Below are 23,759 nucleotides of genomic sequence, written 5' to 3' on the forward strand. Positions count from 1 at the left end.
GTTGTTTCAAAACTCAGAACAATGCCTGCCTGTTAAATTTTCACTTGTTCTCATGGGGCATTCGAAAGCAAGTTTTCCTATTGATCGGATCTCTGGACATTTCATCCTCTTGAGCTAAATTCAGCAAACAAGGCTTAGGAATGAAATCAACAGAAGAATAAATGAGATTTAATCTTAGCATTTGCAAATGCTAGAGACATTAAGTGGTCTTTCATATCTACTCAAAGTGTGTACTAATTTTTGTCTGCATGTTGCAGGCTGGTTATGGCCAAACACATCTCAACTTTATTGCAGTGAGAAGCAGCGAATACACTCCCTTAAAGCAGAAAGGCAAAGAAATTGTGGCCACTCTTGTTTTTGCCAGTGCATAACCTGTTGTTCTAAAGGCATTTTAAAATAGTCAGCTGCTTCTAAGTCATTATGTTTTATAGACATATTTATTTCTATTTTTTAGTGGAAAGACTGGCTTCACAGTTTTCTCTATATCTGCGATGATTGATTTTTTTTATTCAACTAACTTTTATTTACCTTGCAATAATGTTCTGGACCAATGTGATAAATTACAGATATGCAAATTTCTTTCAATGGTGTTGTAAGTGTGTCTAGCTGGAGCTGAATAACTCCTTGCAAGTCAGTCTGTGCGCGCTCAGGACCCCAGGGAGCTGATCAAAGCACCCATTCTCTTTCATCCCCAGTATTCTCCTCCAAACTATTTCGATACAATATGTTTCCATGATGCACTTAATGTGCTAGGGACATAGAACTCATTACAACCTAGCTAGTTCTGCGGACCTCTTTGTTCCGCGGCAGAAAGTCAAAGAAAAAAGGAAAAGCGCTGCCAGTTGCCAGCTTTCTGAAATGCTAAAGCATGCGTCATTTTTCACCAGGTCTCGTCTTGATATCCTCAAAAGACAAACTATGAAACCGGCCTCAGCCCTTTCTGGCATTAATTACACTGCTGTCCAGCCGATCTGTTTTTCCTATTATATGCATTTCTCAGCAGGGATTTTTTTTTTTTTTTTTTTGCAAGACTAATGCAGCTGCAAGTTAAACTATGAATGCATTTTCATTACTATGGGAAAAAAATAAGTAAAAAGGATGCAAAACATACAGCAAAACTTTTGAAGGGCTTCTGATGGACAACAGATATAGGGCAGGACCTGGGTGATCTGCAATTTCTCCCAACCTGAAATTGGCTGAGAGCCTCAGAAATTTCCAATACTTCCAGGGTTCTGTGGAGACCTTTATTGTGCCATTTGAAACTTTGCTTTGGTACCCAGATAAATCTTGAAGGTTCAAGTTTCTATTAAAGTGCTGAAATGAAGCAGTTTGATATTGCACCCAACCAGGAGGCTGCTTCCAAGGAATTTCTGTCCAGGACGATGGCACAGAGGATACAAATTTTATTTCATTTCCTCTGTTTCTTGTAGGGTTGATTGGTTGGTGGAAATGGCTGGCAGCCAGTTCTGGGAAAGATTCCAGACCTGACTCCGATTAACCCTCTCTGGTGAAACTCTGCTGGAAACCAACTCACCAGCAATTGCCATTAATCTACTTACTAATTAAGCCAATTCATTTCTAAAGGAGAAAAATTCCTTTCTTTAGCCAAACTGATGGGAGGAAATTTGAAAGAAGCGCCAAACTGTGTAACTGTAATTCAGCCAAGGACTGCTAAAACAAGGTGTTGATATATAGCAGCAGATTTAAAACAAGTTTCTAGGGCAACACTCCTTTGGAGACAGCGGCATATAGTGCATAGTAGATGAAGCTCGAACAATGCTCCACAGCGCTGTACCATCCCGTGTACTTGCGTTGAAAATAACACGTCTCTCTCCAATTAAATCGTGTTCCTTTTACGCACAAATAAATCGCCTCTGCAGCTTTCTTTTGAACTAAAGTATATCAGCTTTATGTGACAACTACCATAAATATATTTCTTGAGACTTAATAAATAACTTTAGAATTCTGTAATCCAGAGCCTACGATTCAGATACAGGCTCTTAACAAGGTCTTACTTGTAGTTAGGGGAATAGAAAGAACCAAGTTGGACATTACGCATGGAAGAAAAGCAAACCCGCCTTTTGGTAAACGGTGTCTGGCATTCCAGCAGAATCTTGGTTTGCATCCTTACCAGGAAGCAAAACTCCAAAGAGTTTCCCTACTTAATAAAGAATTTCTGACAGTCTTTAGATGCGGCTAGGTGCCCTGTGCCGAGGTAAGATAAGAATGAATCTTCCTTGAGGAAATGTACGATCTCCCTCTAGTCTTTATGACCTACCTTCATGGGGACTAGTTATTGGGCGAGGAGACAGCAAATTAGGTTGATGTTTTTGGTATAGAAAGACTGGATGAATTAGAGAGGGAGTCAAACTTTTTAATTAAAGTCCGTTCCTTCCCACTCTTAGACGCCTGGGCTCTTCTGAGTCCCGGGAGCACCTGAATGGATCGGTGCGCCCTGCTCACCCAGCACCAGTCAGCGCTTTCCTTAAAGGCGTGGAAAGGAGCGCGCACAAGGCGCGCATTGAGGTCTATTCCAGCACAGTGCTGGTTAATGTACATAATCCGGAGAGATTAAACAATTAGTTTAGAAAATCCTTGGAGATAGTATCCTTTGAGAGGGAGGCACCTTACACCAGGATGGTGAGGCCACTCTTTCTGTGGCCCCGTCTGTGCAGCCCAGGCTTCTGCTCAGTTAATCAACAGTCTCCGCGGGGCTGCTCTGGCGCATGGATGCTTCCTCCAAGGACTCTTCTTTTGGGGATTCCGACAACTTCCCTAAACATGAAGAAAGGTGGACAGACATAAACTTTGTTTTACTTACCATACACAAACCACTCCCCACTCTTCCCCCATAGCATTTTGCATCATCTTTTTAGTGGGTGCTCCCAGCCCTGGCCCTAGCTGGGAGCCTCTTCAGGAACCTGGAAGAGAGGTGGTGAAGGAGGTAGGGCAGGCAGGTAGATTATCCTTGGCCTTCTAGACAGCGTGTGCCAGCCAAGCTTTGCTCTGAGACAGTCTGGAGCTCTCCAGCAGCCCCAGACTGCAGGAATGGTCTTAGTTGCCCCTGATAAAGGCTGGTACTCAACATTCTACTGAAGCCATTGTAACAGAATAAAAAAAAGTGGGAAGAGTTGTCTGTGTTTGGACCCAGGGATTTGATTTTTCCAAGATTTAAATTTCCATTTGCTTTGCAATCTTTCTTCCATGTGAAATAGAAAATTATGAATGAGAAGGAAAGAAAACCACATTGGCCCTGGGCTCTGAAACTGGGGAATGGGAAGATGTCCCCACCCCCAACCTCAACGGTTTGGGCTCTCTGCCCTGTGGGGAGGAACATTTACCTGGTGTGTAAATTGTGAGGAAAGCGTTGGGGGTCTGAGACAGGAAAGCCACAACATGGGATGTGATGTTCCAGCTTTGAAGGGGAACAAAGGCCCTGGGCTAATCCCACTGAAAGCCGGGAGCGTGGAGAAGGCAACAAAGCATTGCAGCCTGCGGTCACCGGTAGGTGTCAATGTGGACACTTACAGCCAGGCAATGGGAGAGGGGAACACAGAGGAGCCAGGCTGTCATTCCAAGGCTTAACATGAACAAAGATAAAAACGTGACAACCTCGGATTTCAATGGTTGGGAGGTTCAAAGTGGAGTGCTCCAGAGCCTATCTGGGTCAAGTCTTTTCTGCAGAAGGGCCTTTCTTTTCTAGTCGAGTACCAACCAGGAAAGCCCCAAGGGCCTTTTCCCAAGGTAACTTTTCTTACTCAAAGCTTTCTTTAAAGTAATGTCCAATACTACGCACTGCCATAAAGATATGGAGCTTGTGAGATGCCTGGAAATAGCAAAAAGGGCATTGTTTTCTGCACCCCAGAAACTCCAGGAGGCTTCATTCAGTCCTTATGAACTTGAACAGGCTACCTAAACTTTCTGGATAAGCTTCGTGTATTCTTATGCACATTTAACGAAAAGAAATGAAATTCCCTTTTATAAAACTATGCATACATGTAGATAAGTCAACGGGTTCCATAATTTAGAAAAGTACTCATCTTACAAAGAAGTTCTGGTAGTACAATGTTGAAGGAATAGTGGAAACTTGCTAGAGTTAAATATACTGGAGAGTTTAGTCTATTAGAAATCAGCAGACAAGGAATTTACCAACAAATAAATCTCCTGAACAATCTGGGAAAGATAATTAAGAATCTTCTACTAATACAACTCATTAACAAAGATTATCTTAGAAAATCAATAAATGGACATGATAAATTGTTTATATGAATAACTCAGAAACATTGTTTTTTTTAAAAATTCTATCACTAAAACCAAAATACAAGTTAAAAAAAATCATAACGTAATAAAATTCTGATTTGCTTTAGTTGAAGTAAGTCTCCTAAATAATAATAAAAAAAAGGATGTAAATATCCTTAAAAGACTAATGACATTTCACAGGTAATGCAATTTAGAAAGAAACACTTCCATGTTTTCTTTTCCAACAATGTGCATTTTTGTAAACTGCTATAAATTGCAATTCAAAAGCACTGATCTCGCCATCCCCAATCATTTTTTATACTGATCAAATGAATGCAGATACTCCCATTTGGGAGGGGCGACATGACATTTCACTTGGCAGTTCTAAACAGGTCACAGACCTTTCACAGACCCTAAGGCAGTGGGAGGGAGCTCTTTACTAAACCGTGTAACCAAATCAAACCAATGGTTACCCCTTTTCAAAACCAATGGAATGGTTTGCACAATGCTATTCACATAGCAGTACAGAAACTGAAAGGATGGTCATCCAATGGAAATTTCTTTCCTTTTGTTTAAATTTGCAGAGCTCAAAAAGTAATACTTGAGGGAAAACAATTACATGTGCTATGATAAAAATAATAAACAATACACATGCATTTTTGTTGGCACCACAGGGCTCAGCTGTAACTGTCCATTTGTATGTATATATATGCACATGTATGTATGTATATGCATGTGTATTTATTGAAGATGTTGCTTTGTTTGAAACCTTCAGCACAAAGACACAACAATGCTGCCCTGGAGATGACCTATTGCTTTCAAGTTGCTTGAACACATCAGAATTTCCATTGTTAGGGTTGATTAATTGAAACTGATAAGTTACCATGAATAAAGATTGTTTTTCTGTTTAATGTGGTGGGCTTGATTTGGTAAATGCCTCATTCATGTAGCTTTGCAGTGCAGCATATGGGTAAAAGTCATTCAGTATCACAAACATATACAATTTATTATGCTTGTATGGGCACAGCCAAAGCCCTTTCTATTTTAATGACAAAGTTTCAATGAAAAATTTCATTTAAAGAGTCACTAGTTACATGAAGTGTGACTTTGTAATTTATTCTTTGAGTTTCCAGCTCTGACTTTCTGTGGATAATTTAAAATATATAATATTTTAATATAGTTTTTAAAAGGTATATATCTCCAAGTTATGCCCCAGCATTAGTCATTGGAAAAAAAGCAGAATCTACCTTAAATGTTAGCAGACACACGTGAAGAGAAAGCACTGTCATCTGATGCCACCTCTGTGCCATACACTTGATAAAGTTACTATAAATGTTTCATTGTGAGGTCACCAATTACAGCTCACACTGCCCAGTTTACAAGGAAATGCAAAGGAGCTTGTTTGGTGAATAACATGCTAACTTCTTAAAGGCTTTTTTTTTTGTCTTAATGAATGAAGTCAGAAGACAACATTTTGAAAATAATTTAGGGACTATCACATGAAAAATCCCAGTGGACTTATTAATGTTTTTCACCATTTAATTACTGTGAACTTCCTTTACTGGAAAGCTGATGTCACTTTGAAAAGTGTTAACTACATTAAAAGCGGTCACGAATATTTACCAATAAAGGGAAGGTTGGTAATTTTTGTAATGATGCTGTACAAAAACTTTTATTTTTTTGCCTTTTTCATTTAGGTTGCTCAGGTAGTAATGAAAATGAACAAACAAATCGACTGTACTAAACCATCAAAGAGATAGTTACCGTATTCAGCCTTTAATGTCTCATCAAATAAATTCTCTGGTCATTCATGTCCATGAAACAGTTCAAGTTCATCCAACATTTCTCAATTAAATTAGATGGGTGATTTCAGTTCAGCCCTTCTGGAGAGTAATAAACCACATCGGTCACAGTTGACCACAGCTAGCATGTGTTTAATAAAGGGCTGGATGTCCATTGGAAAGCTAATCAGTACACCGGCACTTGTAAAATTCCCTCCCGCATTTTGAAGTGATAATCTGTATCTAATTTTTAAAGAAAAATTTACTTTCCTTTCCCTCTTCTGAGGCCAATTTCTTTTCTGGACCTGAATAGAGATCATTGGTGAAACGGGACCAAATAGCTTTGGTATGTGTACAACAAAAACCCACCTCTTTGTAGAACATAACAAATTATGCAATGTTCACAGATGCGCTTCACATTGTGCCTTTTGTGAGAAAATGAAGGCCCAAGTCTATTCCCCACCCCCCTCTTTATGAAAGACCAGGCTGCCAATGCAATCTGTTCTAATCCTAGAGAAAAATAAATACTCTTAATATGGAAGCTTTAGGTAGTTGTCTCTAAGAGGATTTTCATTTGAACGTTTGGTCTATGCAATTTTTGCACATATGAATTTGAAGTTACAGGCAGCTATTTTTTCTTATGAACAGGTGAACAACTTGGAGCCTAAGGATTGAAATGTTAACTGCTCCTGTAACTCACCTGTAACACACCTTGACATCTGCATATTTAGTGGAAATGCTGTTATCACACAGTTTCATGCTTGAATTTATCGGTTCCCAAAGAAATGCAGTAATATTTCAGTCATGGTTTTAAAAACATACACACTGAAAATATTTAAAATTTTGTTTCTGTATCTTGGTTTCTGATTACTCTTATGGGAAAAGTGGTTATTAATATACAATTCTGAATAGCAAGGTAGCGATTTCTGCAGAAATGGTGAAGAATGCAGACAGACCTCCTGAGGCCCATCTTACCTCATGGGACTTCCACAAATCCTGGTCTGACTTTTACAGAATGTGCTAGTCATTGAGTGACTGTCTTAGAACATAAATTCCAGGCACTGAGAAAAATCTCTATATCCTCAGTGCCTTGCCTAGGGCTTTGCTTAGGTATTCATAAAGACTGTGGAATGAATGAGTGAATGGATTAACAAAGAGAAGGTAAAACCTAGAAGGCTAAGTAGTGTGTTCCACTTATTATCCACAGCCTTTGCAGTTTCTTCACACATTGACTCTGGTCTTGGCCCTGTGACTTGCTCTGGCTAATGGGACAAGAGCAAATGTGACCCCAGCAGAGACTTGAACAATCCTTGTGCATTGGAGCCTGCTCTCTTGCTGTTCTGGAGAACTCTGAGACCATCATGAAAGCAAGCCTGACTTAGCTTACTTGATAATGAGAGACATGAGGTCTGGTTACCCCTGTCACCCCAGCAGACAGCCAGCACAAGGCCATCAATGACCAGCTGAACACAGAAGCTCAGCGAGACCAGGCAGAAGGCCCACCACCTAGACGAAGGCATGTGTGCAGGAACATGTCCTTGGGACAGCATGAAACAGCAGGGAACGGCAAATCATTTGTGACCACTAGGTTAGAAAGCTCACATAAGGGAGAGGCAGGGGTTATGAATGGTCTCGTAGGCTAAACTGAAGAACTTGATTTTATCTTGAAAGTCATAGAGATCTGCTGAAGGATTCAGCAGGGAATAACAGTGTGAAAAAGTGAAGCGAAATATAAAATCCTTAGCAACCTCAACATTGAAGACACAGAGCTGGGGCAAAATTGATCAACCAGGAGAGACTGAGAAGGGCACTCTGAATAGGAGGAAGAGAACCAGGACAGGTTGATGTCTTGGAAGTCAAGAGGAGGGCATTTTGAGAATTAAGGTGAAGGATACAACGTTTCAGTTATGTGAGATGAATAAATTCTGAAGATCTAATGTACAGCAGAGTAACTAGAGTTAACAATACTGTATTGTATACTTGAAATTCGCTAAGAGGGTAGGTAGCTCTTAAGTGTTCTCATCATAAAAGGATGAGGAGGGAGAAGGATGAAGGAAAAAGAAAGGGAGAGGAAGAAAATGGTGAAATTATAAATATGCCAGTTAGCTTGACTGTGGTGATCATTTCACTTAAGTATATATAATTTTTATTTGTCAATTATATCTCAATAGAGCTATTCACAAAAAATTTAAGGGGCCAGGCACAGTGGCTCACTCTTGTAATCCCAGTACTTTGGGAGGCCGAGGCATGTGGATTGCTTGAGCTCAGGAGCTCGAGACCAGCCTGGGCAGCATGACGAAACCTTGTCTCTACCAAAAATACAAAAACTTACTGGGCGTGGTGGTGCACACCTGTGGTCCCAGCTACTTGGGAGGCTGAAGTGGGAGGATCACTTTAGCCCAGGAGGTGGAGGTTGCAGTGAGCCGAGATTGCACCACTGCACTCCAGCTTGGGCAATACAGCCAGACGTTGGCAAAAAAAAAAAAAAAAAAAAAAAAAAAAATTAAGGATTGCTTAGCAGTAACAAAATCCTGGGGTGAGGTCAAGTGAGATGAGGACTAGAAATTGTATTTGCCATTTGACAGATTCTGGCGACCCAGTGGATGGCAGTGCCAGAGGGCAATGAAGCCAGGAGGAAAGTGGAGGAAACTGGAGCCAGAGAAGGGTAGCAAGCAGGTTCTGATTTCCCTCAGGCGGGTTCACATCAAAGGGAAGGGGGGCAAAGGGCAGCTGCTTGCAGAGGAAGCAAAGGAGAGAGTAAGAAAAGGAGGCATGGGCGTGTTTATGGAAGAGGGTACTGGACATGGTGGTGTTCTCCAGGACAAATAGGGATATTGTGAGACCATAACCTAAGTTTATGAAATCAGGAGTCTAAATGAAGTTAACCTCAGACTCAGATTTTTTTTTCCTTTTCGAGGCGAAATCTTGCCCTGTCACGTAGGCTGGAATGCTGTGGTGTGATCTCGACTCATTGTAACCTCTACTGCCTGGGTTCAAGTGATCCTCCCACCTCAGCTTCCCAAGCAGCTGGGACCACAGACGCCTGCCACCATGCCTGGCTAATTTTTGTATTTTTAGTAGAGATGGGGTTTCACCATGTTGGACAGGCTGGTCTTGAACTCCTGGCCTCAAGTGATCCACCCAGATCGGCCTCCCAAAGTGCTGGGAAGATTACAGGTGTGAGCCACCATGCCTGGCCTCAGACTCAGTTTCATCAAACATATATAGATCACTTGCTAACGGCCAGGAAAGTGGCAGGCACATTTATACACAAGCCTTGTCACATTTGATTCCTTAATGCTAGAACATATGTTGAAGCTTGAAAGAAGTAGTTTTCTAACTGATCAAGGGAACATATCTCTCTTATGGTGGGCACTGAATGGCAGAAGTCCTTACCCTAAGTCTTAATACAAACTGAAAACATACTGCCACTGAACTCATTTGGAATAGTGGGTATCAATTATTTAATGTGATGCCATAGAAGTTATTAAATCGTCATTTTGTATTCGCTTGCTAGAGCTGCCATAACAAAGTAGCACAAACTGGGTGGCTGAAACCAATAGAAATGAATTGTCTCACAGTTCTGGAGGCTAGAAGTTCAAAATCAAGGTGTCCGAAATTTGTAGGGCCATGCCTTCCCCTGAGACCCTGGGTGGAATCCTTCCTTGCCTCCTCCTAGCTTCAGGTCATGGCCACCAATCCTTGTCATTCCTTGGCCTGTGGTTGCATCACTCCAGTCTCTGTCTCTGTCATCACATGGTGTCTCCCTGTGAGTCTGTCTTCACAGGATGTGTTCCTCTTTGACACTAGTTATACTGAATTGAGTTTACCTGGAAGACCTTGGCTTAACTACATCTGCAGAGACTCTATTTCTAAGTAAGATTACATTCATAAGAGCCTGGGGTTAAAGTCTCAACATATTTTTGTGAGGCGGTGTGTGTGTATGGGGGGGATCACAATTCAACAATTCAAAAGCATTGTAACACACGCTTTTCCAGAGAAGGCAACTGACTGCCTAGGTCACAGACGGGATACACAAGGAAAAGACTTCTACGAAGATAAAACTGAGACTTTAAAAGTGTTCTTTAAAAAAATGACTGACACTTAATGTGTGCTTTCGACATATGGGATAACAATAACTGCGCAGTTGTTTACAAAGGTAAAGTGTTCTTAAAATATATAAAATAAGGTAGAAATCAAATGAAGGTTCTTTCATCCAGAACATGAAGACAACTGATTTGAACCCGTAGGAGTTTTTTGGTGGGGGGAAGAAGAGAGAACAATGGCATAGTGAATTCATGATTTAGGACTCCATATGGGCCTGATAGATAAAATTTAAAAAGAAAAACAAAAAGACATATTGGGAGAACAAGATGAACATGTCTCTTGTATTGAAATGTGAAGTAACGAGCCAGCCTGTTAAGAATTGAATTGTGTCTCCCCAAAGATGCTGAAGTCCTAACCTCCAGTACCTAAATATAAATGTGAGCTTATTTAGAAATAGGGTCTTTGCAGATGACCAAATTAAGATGAGGTCATTAGGGTGGACCTTAACCCAGTATGTCTGTGTCCTTATAAAAAGAAGGAATTTGAAAGTAGAGAGGTAGGTAGAGGGAAGGCAATGCGAAGACACAGGGAGAATGTCGTCTACAAGTAAAGGAAACTCAGGGCTACCAGAAGCTAGGAGACAGTTACGGGACAGATTCTCCCTTGCAGTCCTCAGAATAAACCAACCTCACCTTGGTTTCAGACTTCCAACCTCCAGAACTGTGAGAATATTAATTTCTGTGGTTGAAGCCACCTGGTTTGCAGTATTTTGTTATGGCAGCCTTAGTGAAGGAATACATAGCCCAAACCACAGGTCTCTTTGTTTCAGCTGCAGAAACCCATCCTGATGGTCAAGAATAAAGCTTGTATTTGGTAACAGAAGCTAAATGTGCTTCATGCTGGGTGGAAGAACAAATTCACTTCTTGAAAGCAGAAGCTCTAATGAAAGAAAGTTGAGAAACAACAACAACAACGACAACAGTTTTTAACCTGGGCTATGGCTTTGTAGTAAGCTATGAGCCTGGGAAGATTAGAGGGCACAGACTCACTTCGTGCAGAGGAACTGAGCTAGACCACCTGCTGGCTTGGAGTCTTCAGGACCCTTCACGTCATAGCAAAGTAGGCACCCCCAAACTTATAAGAACTGGCTGTAAACTGGGAGTGAGAGACGCACAAGAAGCAGTCACAGAACTATATTCAGGAAATATTGCATTGAGAGGGAGAGAGAGACAGACAGACTTGAGCATGCAAACCTAAGTTCCAAAATAAACAGGATAGAACCCTAGGCAAGACAAAAGCAAGATAAGCTGTCAGAACATGAATTCACTCCAGGTAAATTTAAGTTGATGAAACAGTATGACAAAGATTTTAAAACTTATGCTTAGTATGTTCAAAGAGCTCATGTTTAATGATAATTATCATAAAAAGGGAAAAACAAATTATGATACAAGATAGCACAGAGTAAAATAAGAACAGTGGCTTTGAAAAAGAACCAATTAAAACTTTTGGAAATAAAAGAGTCACTAAAATGAAACACTAAAACATGGGATAAACCGGCATAGCTGAAGAGAGAATTTGAAAGCTGGAAGGTACTATTGAAGAATTCACCCATACGCACAACCAAGAAAAATTAGAAAATGTAGATTGGAGGCATGGAAAACAGATTGAGAGGTGCTTCAGAAGAAATATAGAAGCATAGAAAATGTACAAGAAATATTTGAAAAGGTAGTAGCTGAGAAATTTCTAGAAGTAAAGAAATACATTAATCATCAGATCCAAATTTCATCATGAATATCGACAAAGATAAATACATCATTGAATACATTGAACACCATAAAGAAAACATTAAATAACTACAAATGATTGGAAAATTGACACCAGACTTCTTATAATCCTAAGTAGAGGCTCAATGGTGATGATACAATAAGAAAATGCAGAGGAAAGAATAACTGCCAACCTAGAATTTCAGGTCTTGCTAAATTACCATCAAGAGTGCAGTAAAATTTAAGGCAAACAGAATTTACCATTAACAGGCCCTCACAAAGCAAATTATTGAAGTAATGATACTCCTAAACATACATATATATTAAAACATATGCATATATAAACATACACAATAAAAGAAAAGAAACACAGCTTTCAGCTTTCAAATCAGCATGGGGGAACAATAAAATACAGAAAATGTTATCAACCTAAAAGAAAGCAAGAAAGAATAGAAAGTAAAGCAAAATATCAGAAAATACAAAGATAAGGTAATAAAAATAAGTCCAAATATATCAATAATCACAACTGTAAACAATAAACTCTCCTGTTAAAAAGTAGCTATTATCAAAGAGAACTAAAAAGAAAAAAGGTATCATTTTAAGTTGCTTAAAAGAGAAAAATCCAATATAAAGAATCATAAAAATATTGAAAAAAATGAAACAAATACAATGCAAATATTACTAATACGAAAACTATTATAATGTTATTGATATAAGATACAATAGAATTTAAGACATCAAAGACATTCCTGCCTCAGCCTCCTGAGTCGCTGGGAATACAGGCGTGTACCACCATACCCGGCCACATCAGGGTTAAAGAGGCCAGTGCATGCAACAATCCACAAGAAAAAATATGACAAATTAGGAAGCATTTAACATAGCCTTAAAACTTAGTATAACAAAAAACTGACAGAATTACTAAGAGAAACTGATCAATCTTCAGTCATAGAGAGATGTTTTTATATTTCTCTTTCAGAAAACATAAGAGATTACGCATACAATAAATTAGACAAATAAAGATCATGATGGAATAAAATATTCAGAGTCAAGTAACAGTGAAAGTGCTGTCAAAATTTACCGGATGCAACGAAAGCATTTTTAGAGTCATAAATGCATTTATTAATATGTAATAAAAATGAGTAAGCTAGAGGAAAAAACAGAAATATCTTTTAAAAATAGAAGGAAACAGCAGAGAAACACAAAAATCCAACAACCAAAAAAAAGTAGAGCAAATTAATAAACCAAAAATTAGCACTTTAGAAAAGACTAAAAATTATATCACACTTTGACAGTATTAAGAACAAACATATGGTAAATATATAAAACAACATCAGGGAGAGGCTGGGTGCAGTGGCTCAAGCCTGTAATCCCAGCACTTTGAGAGGCTGAGGTGGGCGGATCACTTGATATCAGGAGTTTGAGACCAGCCTGGACAACATGGTGAAACCCTGTCTCTACTAAAAATATAAAAATTAGCCAGGCATGGTGGCACACACCTGTAATCCCAGCTACTTGGGAGGCTGAGGCAAGAGAGTCACTTGAACCTGGGAGGCAGAGATTGCAGTGAGCTGAGATCTTGCCACTGTACTCCAGCCTGGCCAACAGACCAAGACTCTGTCGCAGAAAAAAGAAAACATCAGGGGCAGAAAAGGGGCATAATTACAGATATTTTAGAATTAATGGGAGAATACAATGAACAAGTTTATTTCAATGTATTTGAAAACCTAGATCAAATGGATTGTCTAGAAAAAATGTTGCTGCAATTGACTCAATAAAAAAAAAAAAACACTAACAGCTATTAAAGAAACTAAATTTGTATTCGAAAATATCTCTCACCTTCACAAAGGACACTAGGTCCAGTTTGACAAATTTTTCACACCATCAAAGAAGAGATATCTTTTTTTTTTTTTTTTGAGACAGAGTCTCAATCTGTTGCTCAGGCCGGAGTGCAGTGGCGTGATCTCAGCTCACGGCAGCCTCTGCCTCCTGAGTTCAAGCAATTCTCCTGCCTCAGCCTCCTGAGTAGCTGGGATTACAGGTGTGCGCCACCACACCCAGCTAATTTTTGTATTTTTAGTAGAGACAGGGTTTCAACATGTTAGTCAGTCTGGTCTCAAACTCTTAACCTCATGATCCACCTGCCTCTGTCTCCCAAAGTGCTGGGATTACAGGCCTGAGCCACCACGCTCAGCTGAGGTACCTATTATATACTAACTTTAATCATCTGAAAGAAGAGGTAGAAGAATCTAATCCTTCCTACTGAGTCGAGTATAGCCTTTATATCCAAACTAGATAATGGGAATTCAGGGAAAAAATTATAGACCAAACTCAGAAGAAAAATTCTACATAAAAGACCAGAAAATTAAAATTAATTATGAACACAAAAGTTAAGAAATACAAGTATAATTTAACATGAGAAAATGTATTAATATATTTCAACATTAACAGATAAAAGGAGAATGATCACAATTATCAGCTTAATAGGTAAAGGGGGGAAAACCAGGTAAAGCTTAGCCATCAATTTGTTATAAAAACTTTCAGCGCCTGCCCGGGCACGGTGGCTCAAGCCTGTAATCCCAGCACTTTGGGAGGCCGAGACGGGCGGATCACGACGTCAGGAGATCAAGACCATCCTGGTTAACACGGTGAAACCCCGTCTCTACTAAAAAATACAAAAAACTAGCCGGGCGAGGTGGTGGGCGCCTGTAGTCCCAGCTACCCCTCGTGAGGCTGAAGCAGGAGAATGGCGTGAACCCGGGAGGCGGAGCTTGCAGTGAGCTGAGATCCGGCCACTGCACTCCAGCCTGGGCGACAGAGCGAGACTCCGTCTCAAAAAAAAAAAAAAAAACTTTCAGCGCCTGCTATAGAAAAGAACTTTAGTGACTTGATTAAAGAATACCTATGACAAAAATACAATAAACATTATACTTCATGATGACACTTTAGAAATTATCCTGTTAGAGACAGAAACCAAAAATGGATGCCACCGACCGCTCTATTACAATACTGGAAATTCTAGCCAGTGCATTAAGAAAAGAAAAAAAAAAAGTACATACAAGAGACAAGTCTTTCAAATTATAGATGATGTGATTGTCCAAATATAAATAAGAAATTTTTCAGCTATAAGGCCCACAGAGTTCAGCAAGTTTGTTAAACATAAGATCAAAAGCATAAAAATAGTCAATAATAATAGATACTTACAATGATCATAGAAAAATGATTCCTTTCATAATAGCAACAAAAAGATATAAGCAACACTTACTTATATCTATAAGTGTCTCAGGAATAAATTCAATAAAAGATATGTAAACCTTTTATGAAGATGGTGTAAAACATAATTTAAAAATATACAGGAGGCTCCAAATCAATGGAAAGTTGTAATGTATTCATAGCTGGAAGGATTCAATATCATAAAAATGTGAATTCTCCCAGATTAATCTTTATATCAAAATACCAACAGTCTTTTCATGGAACTTGAGTAGAAAAGACAAGTAGGTAATTTTCACAGAATGAAGATCCTAGGAAAAGCTCCTACCAACACGGAGACTTGGCATATGTCAGAGGTAGCAATACAAAAGGGAAAGGGGCAGGAAAGGGAGGGTAAATGATAATATGATAATTAGCTATTCTATTGCAACAAAAGACTCCAAAACTACATCATCTACAAAAATTAATTCTGTGTGGCGATTCCTCAAGGATCTAGAACTAGAAATACCATTTGACCCAGCAATCCTATTACTCGGTGTATACCCAAAGGATTATAAATCATTCTACTATAAACATATGCACATGTATGTTTATTGCAGCACTATTTACCACAGCAAAGACTTGGTACCAACCCAAATGTCCATCAATAATAGACTGGATAAAGAAAATGTGGCTCATATATACCATGGAGTACTATGCAGCCATAAAAAAGGATGAGTTCATGTCCTTTGCAGGGACATGGATAAAGCTGGAAACCATCATTCTCAGCAAACTAACACAGGAACAGAAAATCAAACACCACATGTTCTCACTCATAAGTGGGATGTGAACAATGAGAACACACCGACACAGGGAGGGGAACATCACACACAGGGGCCTGTCAGGGGGTGGTGGATACGGGAGGGATAGCATTAGGAGAAATACCTAATGTAGATGATGGGCTGATGGGTACAGAAAACCAGTATGGCACATGTATACCTATGTGACAAAACTGCACATTTTGCACATGTACCTCAGAACTTAAAGTATAATTAAAAAAATTAATTCTGGTGCTTTCAAAGGCCTAAGTGTGAAAATCAAATTGGTAATATTTTTAGAAGACAATGTGGGATTGTTTCTATAAGCTTAGAGTAGGAGTTTTTTTTTCTAGGAAAGGTAATCAAAGAGCAATTCATAAATTAAAATATTAAAAATATTACTACATAAAAACTTTTAAAAATTTTGATTCAACTAGACATCAAAAGCAAAGTTAAAAGACACGCCACAGACAGGAAGAAGATATTTATAAACTGTGAAACTAACAAAGAGATAATGTTCAGAATGTATAGACTCCTATAAAAAAGAACCACCCAATTATAGAAAAATCATCTACTTCTAGCACCAAACAATTCGTAGAAGAGGAAACTAAAATGGTTAATAAACATATAAAAATTATTCTTATTAGTTATCAGGGAATTTCAAAAAAAGAATAAAATGCAATTTGACACCCTTCAGAACAGCAAAAATTAAAAATATGGCAGCTCCAAGTGTGAGTAGGAAAATGGAATAATACAAACTCATAACCTACTGATATGTGTGTAAAGTAGTGTAACCATTTATTAGCATATTCTGACACTATCTAGTAAAGTTACTAGAACTCAGCAGCTCCTCTTCCAGGTATTTAGTGAACCTCTCGCTATGTACACTATGAGAAATAGCAGCTATTTATGAATCTAACAAACTGAAAATCTTCTGAATTCCCATCAACAGCAGAATGAATATGTTGTAGAATATTCATATTGCACAATGGAATACACTATAAAGCAGGTAAAATAAATGAACTCAAGCTACATACAGCAAAATACTACACATAAATTTCAAAAACATTTATAGGTAAAAATTAAGAACACATACTTCCACCATCATGGATATAATGTTTGAAAACATGCCAAATTATGTTATAAATTGTTTGTACATGTATACGTATGAGTGTGTGTGTGTGTGTGTGTAGTGATATAAAATATGTATGATTGACAAACTCTAAAATCAAGGCAGTGGTTACCTCTGGGTAGAGAAGGAGGAATTGTATCAACTCAGTCTTCACTGTCTTACTTTTATGACTCAAGCATGGCAAAGTCTAATAGAGCCAGGAAATGTTCAACATATAATTCTCTGTATTCCATGAATATCCGAAATACTTCCTAATAAAAAATTTCTACATTATGTCTATAAATAAAATTATGTCATCGTTTTTGGATCAACTCTAGCTTACACTGGTGTAGAATTTAATAGTAGACAAAATACTTCCTTTCTGTAACATCCTTTTTCCCATGTGATTGTTTATTTGAAGATGGGGAACTTTGATTAAAGAAGTTGAACAAGCAAGGAATGCGATAAGCTAAAGATTGAAACCCAGTGACATTTGTAGAAGCTGACGCTTCATAAATACTACTCTTCTGATCTCAGTTTATTCCTTCAATTTCCAAACTGGGGGTTCCAGCAGCTGAGAGGAATATTAATATGACACCTTTCATATACAAAGATGTCACGTCAAACTCAGTTAAGGGTACCCTCGGTAAGCCCATGGATTTGCATAAATCCATGTATAATATCCTGTAACATTTTGCCAGCAGACTCATTCCTAAATTAAAAAGTTAATACCCACTCATCACTGCACTAATTAAACCATTTCTCAGCATTTTGCTACTACCATAATGGCTTATATGGTTTATAATGCCTCTTAAATGTCCGTAATATCAGCCTGCAACCAGGCAGCAAGGTTTGGGATGAAATCATTGTCACAGGGTAGAGACACTGCTGGAATCCAACTCATGGCTTAACCAGACTAACGACACACACCAAAAACATTCTTCTCTCCTGCCTCGTGCTTTAGAGAGCTTCAAGCACTAGGTGTGGGTGTGATAAGGAATGTGATCAGTGGTATTTATTAAATGAAATATTGTCTATGTATGCTTAAAAACATCACTAGACTGAAATAAGACAGTCCATCAAATTAATAAAGGACATTTTGATATGTATTAGTCTAACCTTTTTTCTACTAAATTTTTATGATCTTGCAAATTCAAAGTAATTACCTGCCTATTTATTTCAAAGATCAACACTGTATTTTCAAAGCATATGGGTTGCCGTCCCTTTTCATTTCTAACAATTTTCAATCCCAATCTGACCTATGGACAGAGCCTGAGTTAGAGAGAGAGCCTCTTTTTTTTTGTCTTCACTTCTCTAATGCAGTTGGTCATCCTAACCAATTTCTATACCATTGGGAATTCACTGTATTTGGAAGGAAAAATTGAGAGAGAGGCTGCTGATCTTCCAGGTTTTTATTTGTTTGTTTTGAGACAGGGTCTTTGTTGCCCAGGCTGAAGTGCAGTGGCACCATCACGGCTCACTGCAGCCTCCACCTCCCTGGGCTCAGGTGATCTTCCCATCTCAGCTTCCCTAGTAGCTGGGACTATGGGTGCACATCACTACACCAGGCTTTTTGTTTTGTTTTGTTTTGTTTGTAGAGACGGGGCTTCCCCATGTCGCTCAGGTCGTTCTCAAACTCCTGAGCACAACAGATCCACCTGCCTTGGCCTCCCAAAGTATTGGGATTACAGGTGTGAGCCACTACGCCCAGTCCCAGGTTTTAATTTATCATCTAGTATGCTAAAGTATATGCCTCAAATACTAATAGAAAATATCTCTAAATGTATAAAAAGCGAGGGAAATTCCTAAGAAAAGGTAGTTGAGAATTAGCTCAAGTCTCAAAGACAAAGATGACATGCACAACCTAGAAATATAGAATTTGAATAATAGGTAACTGATGGCAATAAGGGAAGTAATGGAAAAGTTGGTGGCAGTGACATTAACATTTACACACCCTGTAATACATTATATTTAGTAAATCAGGTTAGTCCTTGTACTTAACTCACAATTCATTGATTAACTCTTCCTAACATTTTTACGGCCATCAATTCTATGTGAAATATACTGTTTGGATATACATTGTAATATTTAAAAATATGCACTTGAATATGAATCTGAACACCTTAACAAATTATATCAATTATAGCTGACAGTCTAGAAATGATATATAAACCAAAGCTAACACTTATGCCTGAAACTTCTTTTTATTTCTTATCTGACTTCCAATTTCTTACATTTTAAAACTTGTTTTTGTATTTAAAACAACAGGGGCAACTGAACTTCACTTTCAAACAATATTTATTTTTATAAATCAGTGCAAAATATACTTATTGAAAATACATCTTGGGTCCAAAGCTTCAAAGGGTAAAAAGGAAGATTTTAAATTATATCTAATATATTACGATTGTTCTGTCTTTTAAAACCCTTTTCAGATCACCCCCTGGATGTTTCTTCCCTAGAAGTCTCAGAGAATTAACAACACAATGTAATCTAGGTTTAAATTTGGGTTTCTCCTGTGTTTCAGATACTGATGTTTGAGCTTTCTCTTCCTGACAAGCCACTTAAAGAGTCACTGTTACTTTGAGGTTTTATCTATAAGATTCGTGTCTTTTGGGCTCATTAAGAACATTTCCAAAGATTACAATGTCAATAGCACCTAATTACTGGACTGTGAGAAAGGTCTTCTTGAGTACATAAAATCTGTGGCAGTGCACAGTACACAATAGGCAGCTCAGATCCCAAATTTTATCACAAGTAAGTAGCAAACAAATTAATAATGTTACCTGTGCTCTCTTGGATAATTACTACTGCATAAAAACTGCTTTGAAATGTTGCAGATAGTATTGTACCTCATTTTTTAAATCCCCTTAGAGTAACAAGGATTTATTTGTCTCTTAAACTTTCTATGTTGCATGCACTACTCGACTTTCTCGTTCTGTGTAGAATTTTTAGAACTTGCAACATAACAAAAAGTCATTTTCAACCGGTCTAGGAAGGACATATCACCCGATATGACATTGTTTTAAATTAAATTTTATATTTTACTTTACTCTTTTCAAAATATATACTGTATGTTTTGATACTATTGTTAGATTTTATTTTTTACTTATGCCTGGTAGAAAACCAGCTACTACAGAAGCAGAGGAGGCTGGGCACAGTGGCTCATGCCTGTAATCACCAGCACTTTGAAAGGGTATGTATGGCAGCAGGATAGCTTGAGCCCAGGAGTTTGAGACCAGTCTGGGCAACATAGTGAGACCCTGTCTCTACAAAAAGTAAAGAAATTAGCTTGACGTGGTGGTGTGTGCCTGTAGTTCCAGCTACTACTCAGAAGGCTGAGGCAGAAGGATCACCTGGGCCCAGGAGTTTGAGACTGCAGTGAGCTATGACTGAACCACTGCACTCCAGCCTGGATGACAGAGCAATACCCCATCTCAAGAGAGAAAAAAAAAAAAGCAGTAAGAGATGAGCTGTTTTAATTTATTAGCCTACTGTTTAGGGCATCATTACTTTCATGGGGGGATTAAAATATAGATTTGCAAGGCGTTAGCTTGGGATTACACTATCAACAGCTCAAGAGGACAGGCAGAGAGAGGAATTAGCTAGGCATGTCACATATATGATCTCACTTCATCTCATAACAAACCTAAGAGGTGGGGTTGCCATGTCTGTTTTACACAACAGGGAGCACTAAGACGAAGGCACCAGTGAGTAAGTAGTCACCTGAGCTTGGAAGCAGTCTGTCAGCCTCCAAAGCCCAGGTTCTCTCTGTTACACCATGGATTTTCCCCACTGTGTTTTGTTGCAAATGGGATATTTTCTGTGTTGTCATGCATGAATCTTGGGGCAGGTGAAAATAATTGAGTGGGGATTAGCACGTACCCTTAGCCTACACTGGATTTGAATCCAGCTGCTCCACTTATTTGCAATATAAACCTACCAGTTTACAAACCTCTCTGTATTCAGTGGTCTTATCTGTAAAATGGGGGAAAGCAAGAGTACCTACCTCATAGGGTTTTTGTGAGGATTAAAGTAAAAATGTGAAAGGCATTTAGAATATTACGTATATCCACTGAATGCTAGTTACATGTAATTTCACAAAGTGTTTTGTGGTGTGAAAGTATAGCCTAAGAAGCTCAACCTTTGAGGCCAACACTGAGGATTCTGTAACAGAAAGGATAATGTTCCATAGGATATTTTAAATATTCCTATCCTATTTACATATTTAAAAATGGAATGCATTTTAACTTTAAAGTGTTCAGTTTGGGATCTGTTACCAAACAGGTTATAGTAACCCCTTATATTTTATGTACCTGTATTAGTCCATTCTCACACTGCTGTAAAGAACTACCTGAGACTGGCTAACTCATGGAGAAAAGAGGTTTAATTAACTTAGTTTCACAGGCTTAACAGGAAGCATGGCTAGGAGGCCTCAGGAAACTTACAATCATGGCAGAAGGGGAAGTAAGCACATCTTACAATGGAGGAACAGGAGACAGAGAGAGACAGCGAAGTGCCACACACTTTTAAACCATCAGATCTCATGAGAACTTACTATCATAAGAACAGCATGGGGGAAATCAGCCCCCATAATCCAATCACCTCCCACCAGGCCCATTCTCCAATTCGATATGAGATTTGGGCAGAGACACAAATCCAAACCATATCAATACCTAATACCTGTTTAATAGATATTTTTGAATTAGTGCTTGAAAGCATTAATAATGTATTAAACTATTTCCTGGGAGTCTGAAGAGGGTACTCAACCTTGTAAAGTACTTTGGGAGCTTGGAATAACTTGTTTGGTGAAGATTAGCAATAAATCTAGGCTAATTTGGCCCTTTTATTAGCAATAATCACACCTCAGATAAACCTTATTGGCTGCAATATCGCCACTGCGCAAAGCTATTTTGGTCCTTTAAATGTCCAGCCTGAAAGCCATCTGCAAAGCATTACCACTAAAGATCATGCTTTCTAAAGAGAAGATTCGTTTACTCCCCAAATTAGAAAATCAGTAATTCAGCTTTCCTCTTAACATTCATTTAGTTGTTTTTATTCAGTAAAAATAGGAAATTTATTTCTAGTAAATTTTGGATTAACTGGAACCAATTAATAAGAAATTTTTGTTAACTGGATTATTTCCCAAAATTATCTTTAGAGGGAAGAACATTACATGTCAAAGCTGTATCTGAGATTGAATAGGAGGAAATTTCATGGTTATGTCCACAGGCTTCTGGTGTGAGCATTTTATCTTATGCCTCCTCTATAATGCTGATTAATATTCAGAATGATGAGCCTTATAGTACACTGTAAAATTATGGATCATAAAACATTTATATTCAATTTTATTAGTAAGGCAAAAAAGTGAGCTAACAGATTTTAGGAGGATTTTCAGTAGACAGAGCAGCAGTAACTCTACATTTTGCTTTTTCAGGGCTTAGAAAAGGGAGTGACAGTGTTTGTTTCAGTGGGGCTGCCTTATGTGTCACGTGGCCATCAAAATTTATTTGTGTCACTTCAAGGGGACCTTTGCAAAATGGTTTTCTTGGCTAGGGAAAGTCAGTTTTCAATGCAAAATCCTCAATTGAATTTTTAGGGAATGGAATTCTATGGATAATTAAACTTCCTAACTAAAATTGCAGGCCATAAGTGAATTAATATAGAAGTAGAAAACCAAACACCACATGTTCTCACTTATAAGAGCTAAACATTGAGTACACAGGGACATAAAGATGGGAATAACAGACACCAGGGTCTCCAAAAGGAGGGAGGGAGGGAGGCAAGGGTGGAAAAACTTCCTATTCCATACAACTAATTACTAGTTCACCAACTGGGTGATGAATTCCATCAAAGCCCAAACCTCAGCATCATGCAATACATCTATACAGCAAATCTGCACATGTACCCCTGGAATCTAAAGTTAAAAAAAAAATTCAGGCCAACTAAATTCATTAATCCATATGTTTACATAAAATGTGAGTACATTAAGATGCTTTAGAAATAATTTCAGCCTGGGCAACATGACAAAACCTCATCTCTAAAAAAGCCAACCAATCAACCAAGCAAACAAAAATCAGCTGGGCATGGTGGCACGCACCTGTTGTCCCAACTACTCAGGAGGGTGAGACAGCCAGGTTGTCCAGGCTGGTCTAAAGCTCCTGGACTCAAGCATCCCAAAGTGCTGGGATTACAGGTGTGAGCCACCAGGCCCAGTCTACTCTTGTTGTAATTATTAAGTTGGAAAAAAATAGGAATTTAACAGGAGCTTCAGGTTTGTTGGCAGTTTAATTTTAAAAAAGAAATGACATTCCAACTGAGGCAGTTTCTGGTTTTGAAGTAAAACTATTTTTTTTTGTTTGTTTTTTTTAATTTAAAGAAAGGGTCTCACTCTGTCACCCAGGTTGGAGTACAGTGGCATGATCTTGGCTCACTGCAGCCTTGACCTCCTGGGCTCAAGCAAATCCTCAGCCTCCTGAGTAGCTGGGACTACAGATGCATGCCACCAAGCCTGGCTAATTTCTTTTTTTTTTTTTTTGTAGAGGTAGAGTCTTATATGTTGCCTAGGCTGATCTCAAACTCCTGGTTTCAAGTGATCCTCCCTCAGCCTCCAAAAGTGCTAGGATTACAGGCAAGAGCCATTGGGCGTTGCATAGATTGATTTTCAATTAGCAGTGATCAGTAGTCAGAAGTATATATTAGTATTCTTTTATTCAGTTTATCTGTGCAATAATTTTATAAATTGGCTGAAAAAAGTCATGAATTCGCCCAGAATACCAAATACCTCAGGGTACAAAAGAAAAGCAAAGTTAATCTA

General features: G+C 38.5%; 1 protein-coding gene and 1 pseudogene across 1 annotated transcript in view; both read right to left on the reverse strand.

The window, feature by feature from the left end:
* Nucleotides 1–455: 455 nt before the first annotated feature.
* Nucleotides 456–23,759, reverse strand: part of C9H10orf67 (chromosome 9 C10orf67 homolog) — a 137,123-nt gene continuing 113,819 nt past the window's right edge. Inside the window, exon 16 of the mRNA XM_008002504.3 lies at nt 456–2,775. Coding sequence (XP_008000695.3) covers nt 2,693–2,775 — 83 coding nt within the window. The 3' untranslated portion in view covers nt 456–2,692. The remainder of the gene's footprint in view (nt 2,776–23,759) is intronic.
* LOC140712543 (U4 spliceosomal RNA) lies at nt 21,787–21,852 on the reverse strand (annotated as a pseudogene).

Source organism: Chlorocebus sabaeus, chromosome 9, assembly GCF_047675955.1.
Source record: "Chlorocebus sabaeus isolate Y175 chromosome 9, mChlSab1.0.hap1, whole genome shotgun sequence".
Classification (NCBI taxonomy): domain Eukaryota; kingdom Metazoa; phylum Chordata; class Mammalia; order Primates; family Cercopithecidae; genus Chlorocebus; species Chlorocebus sabaeus.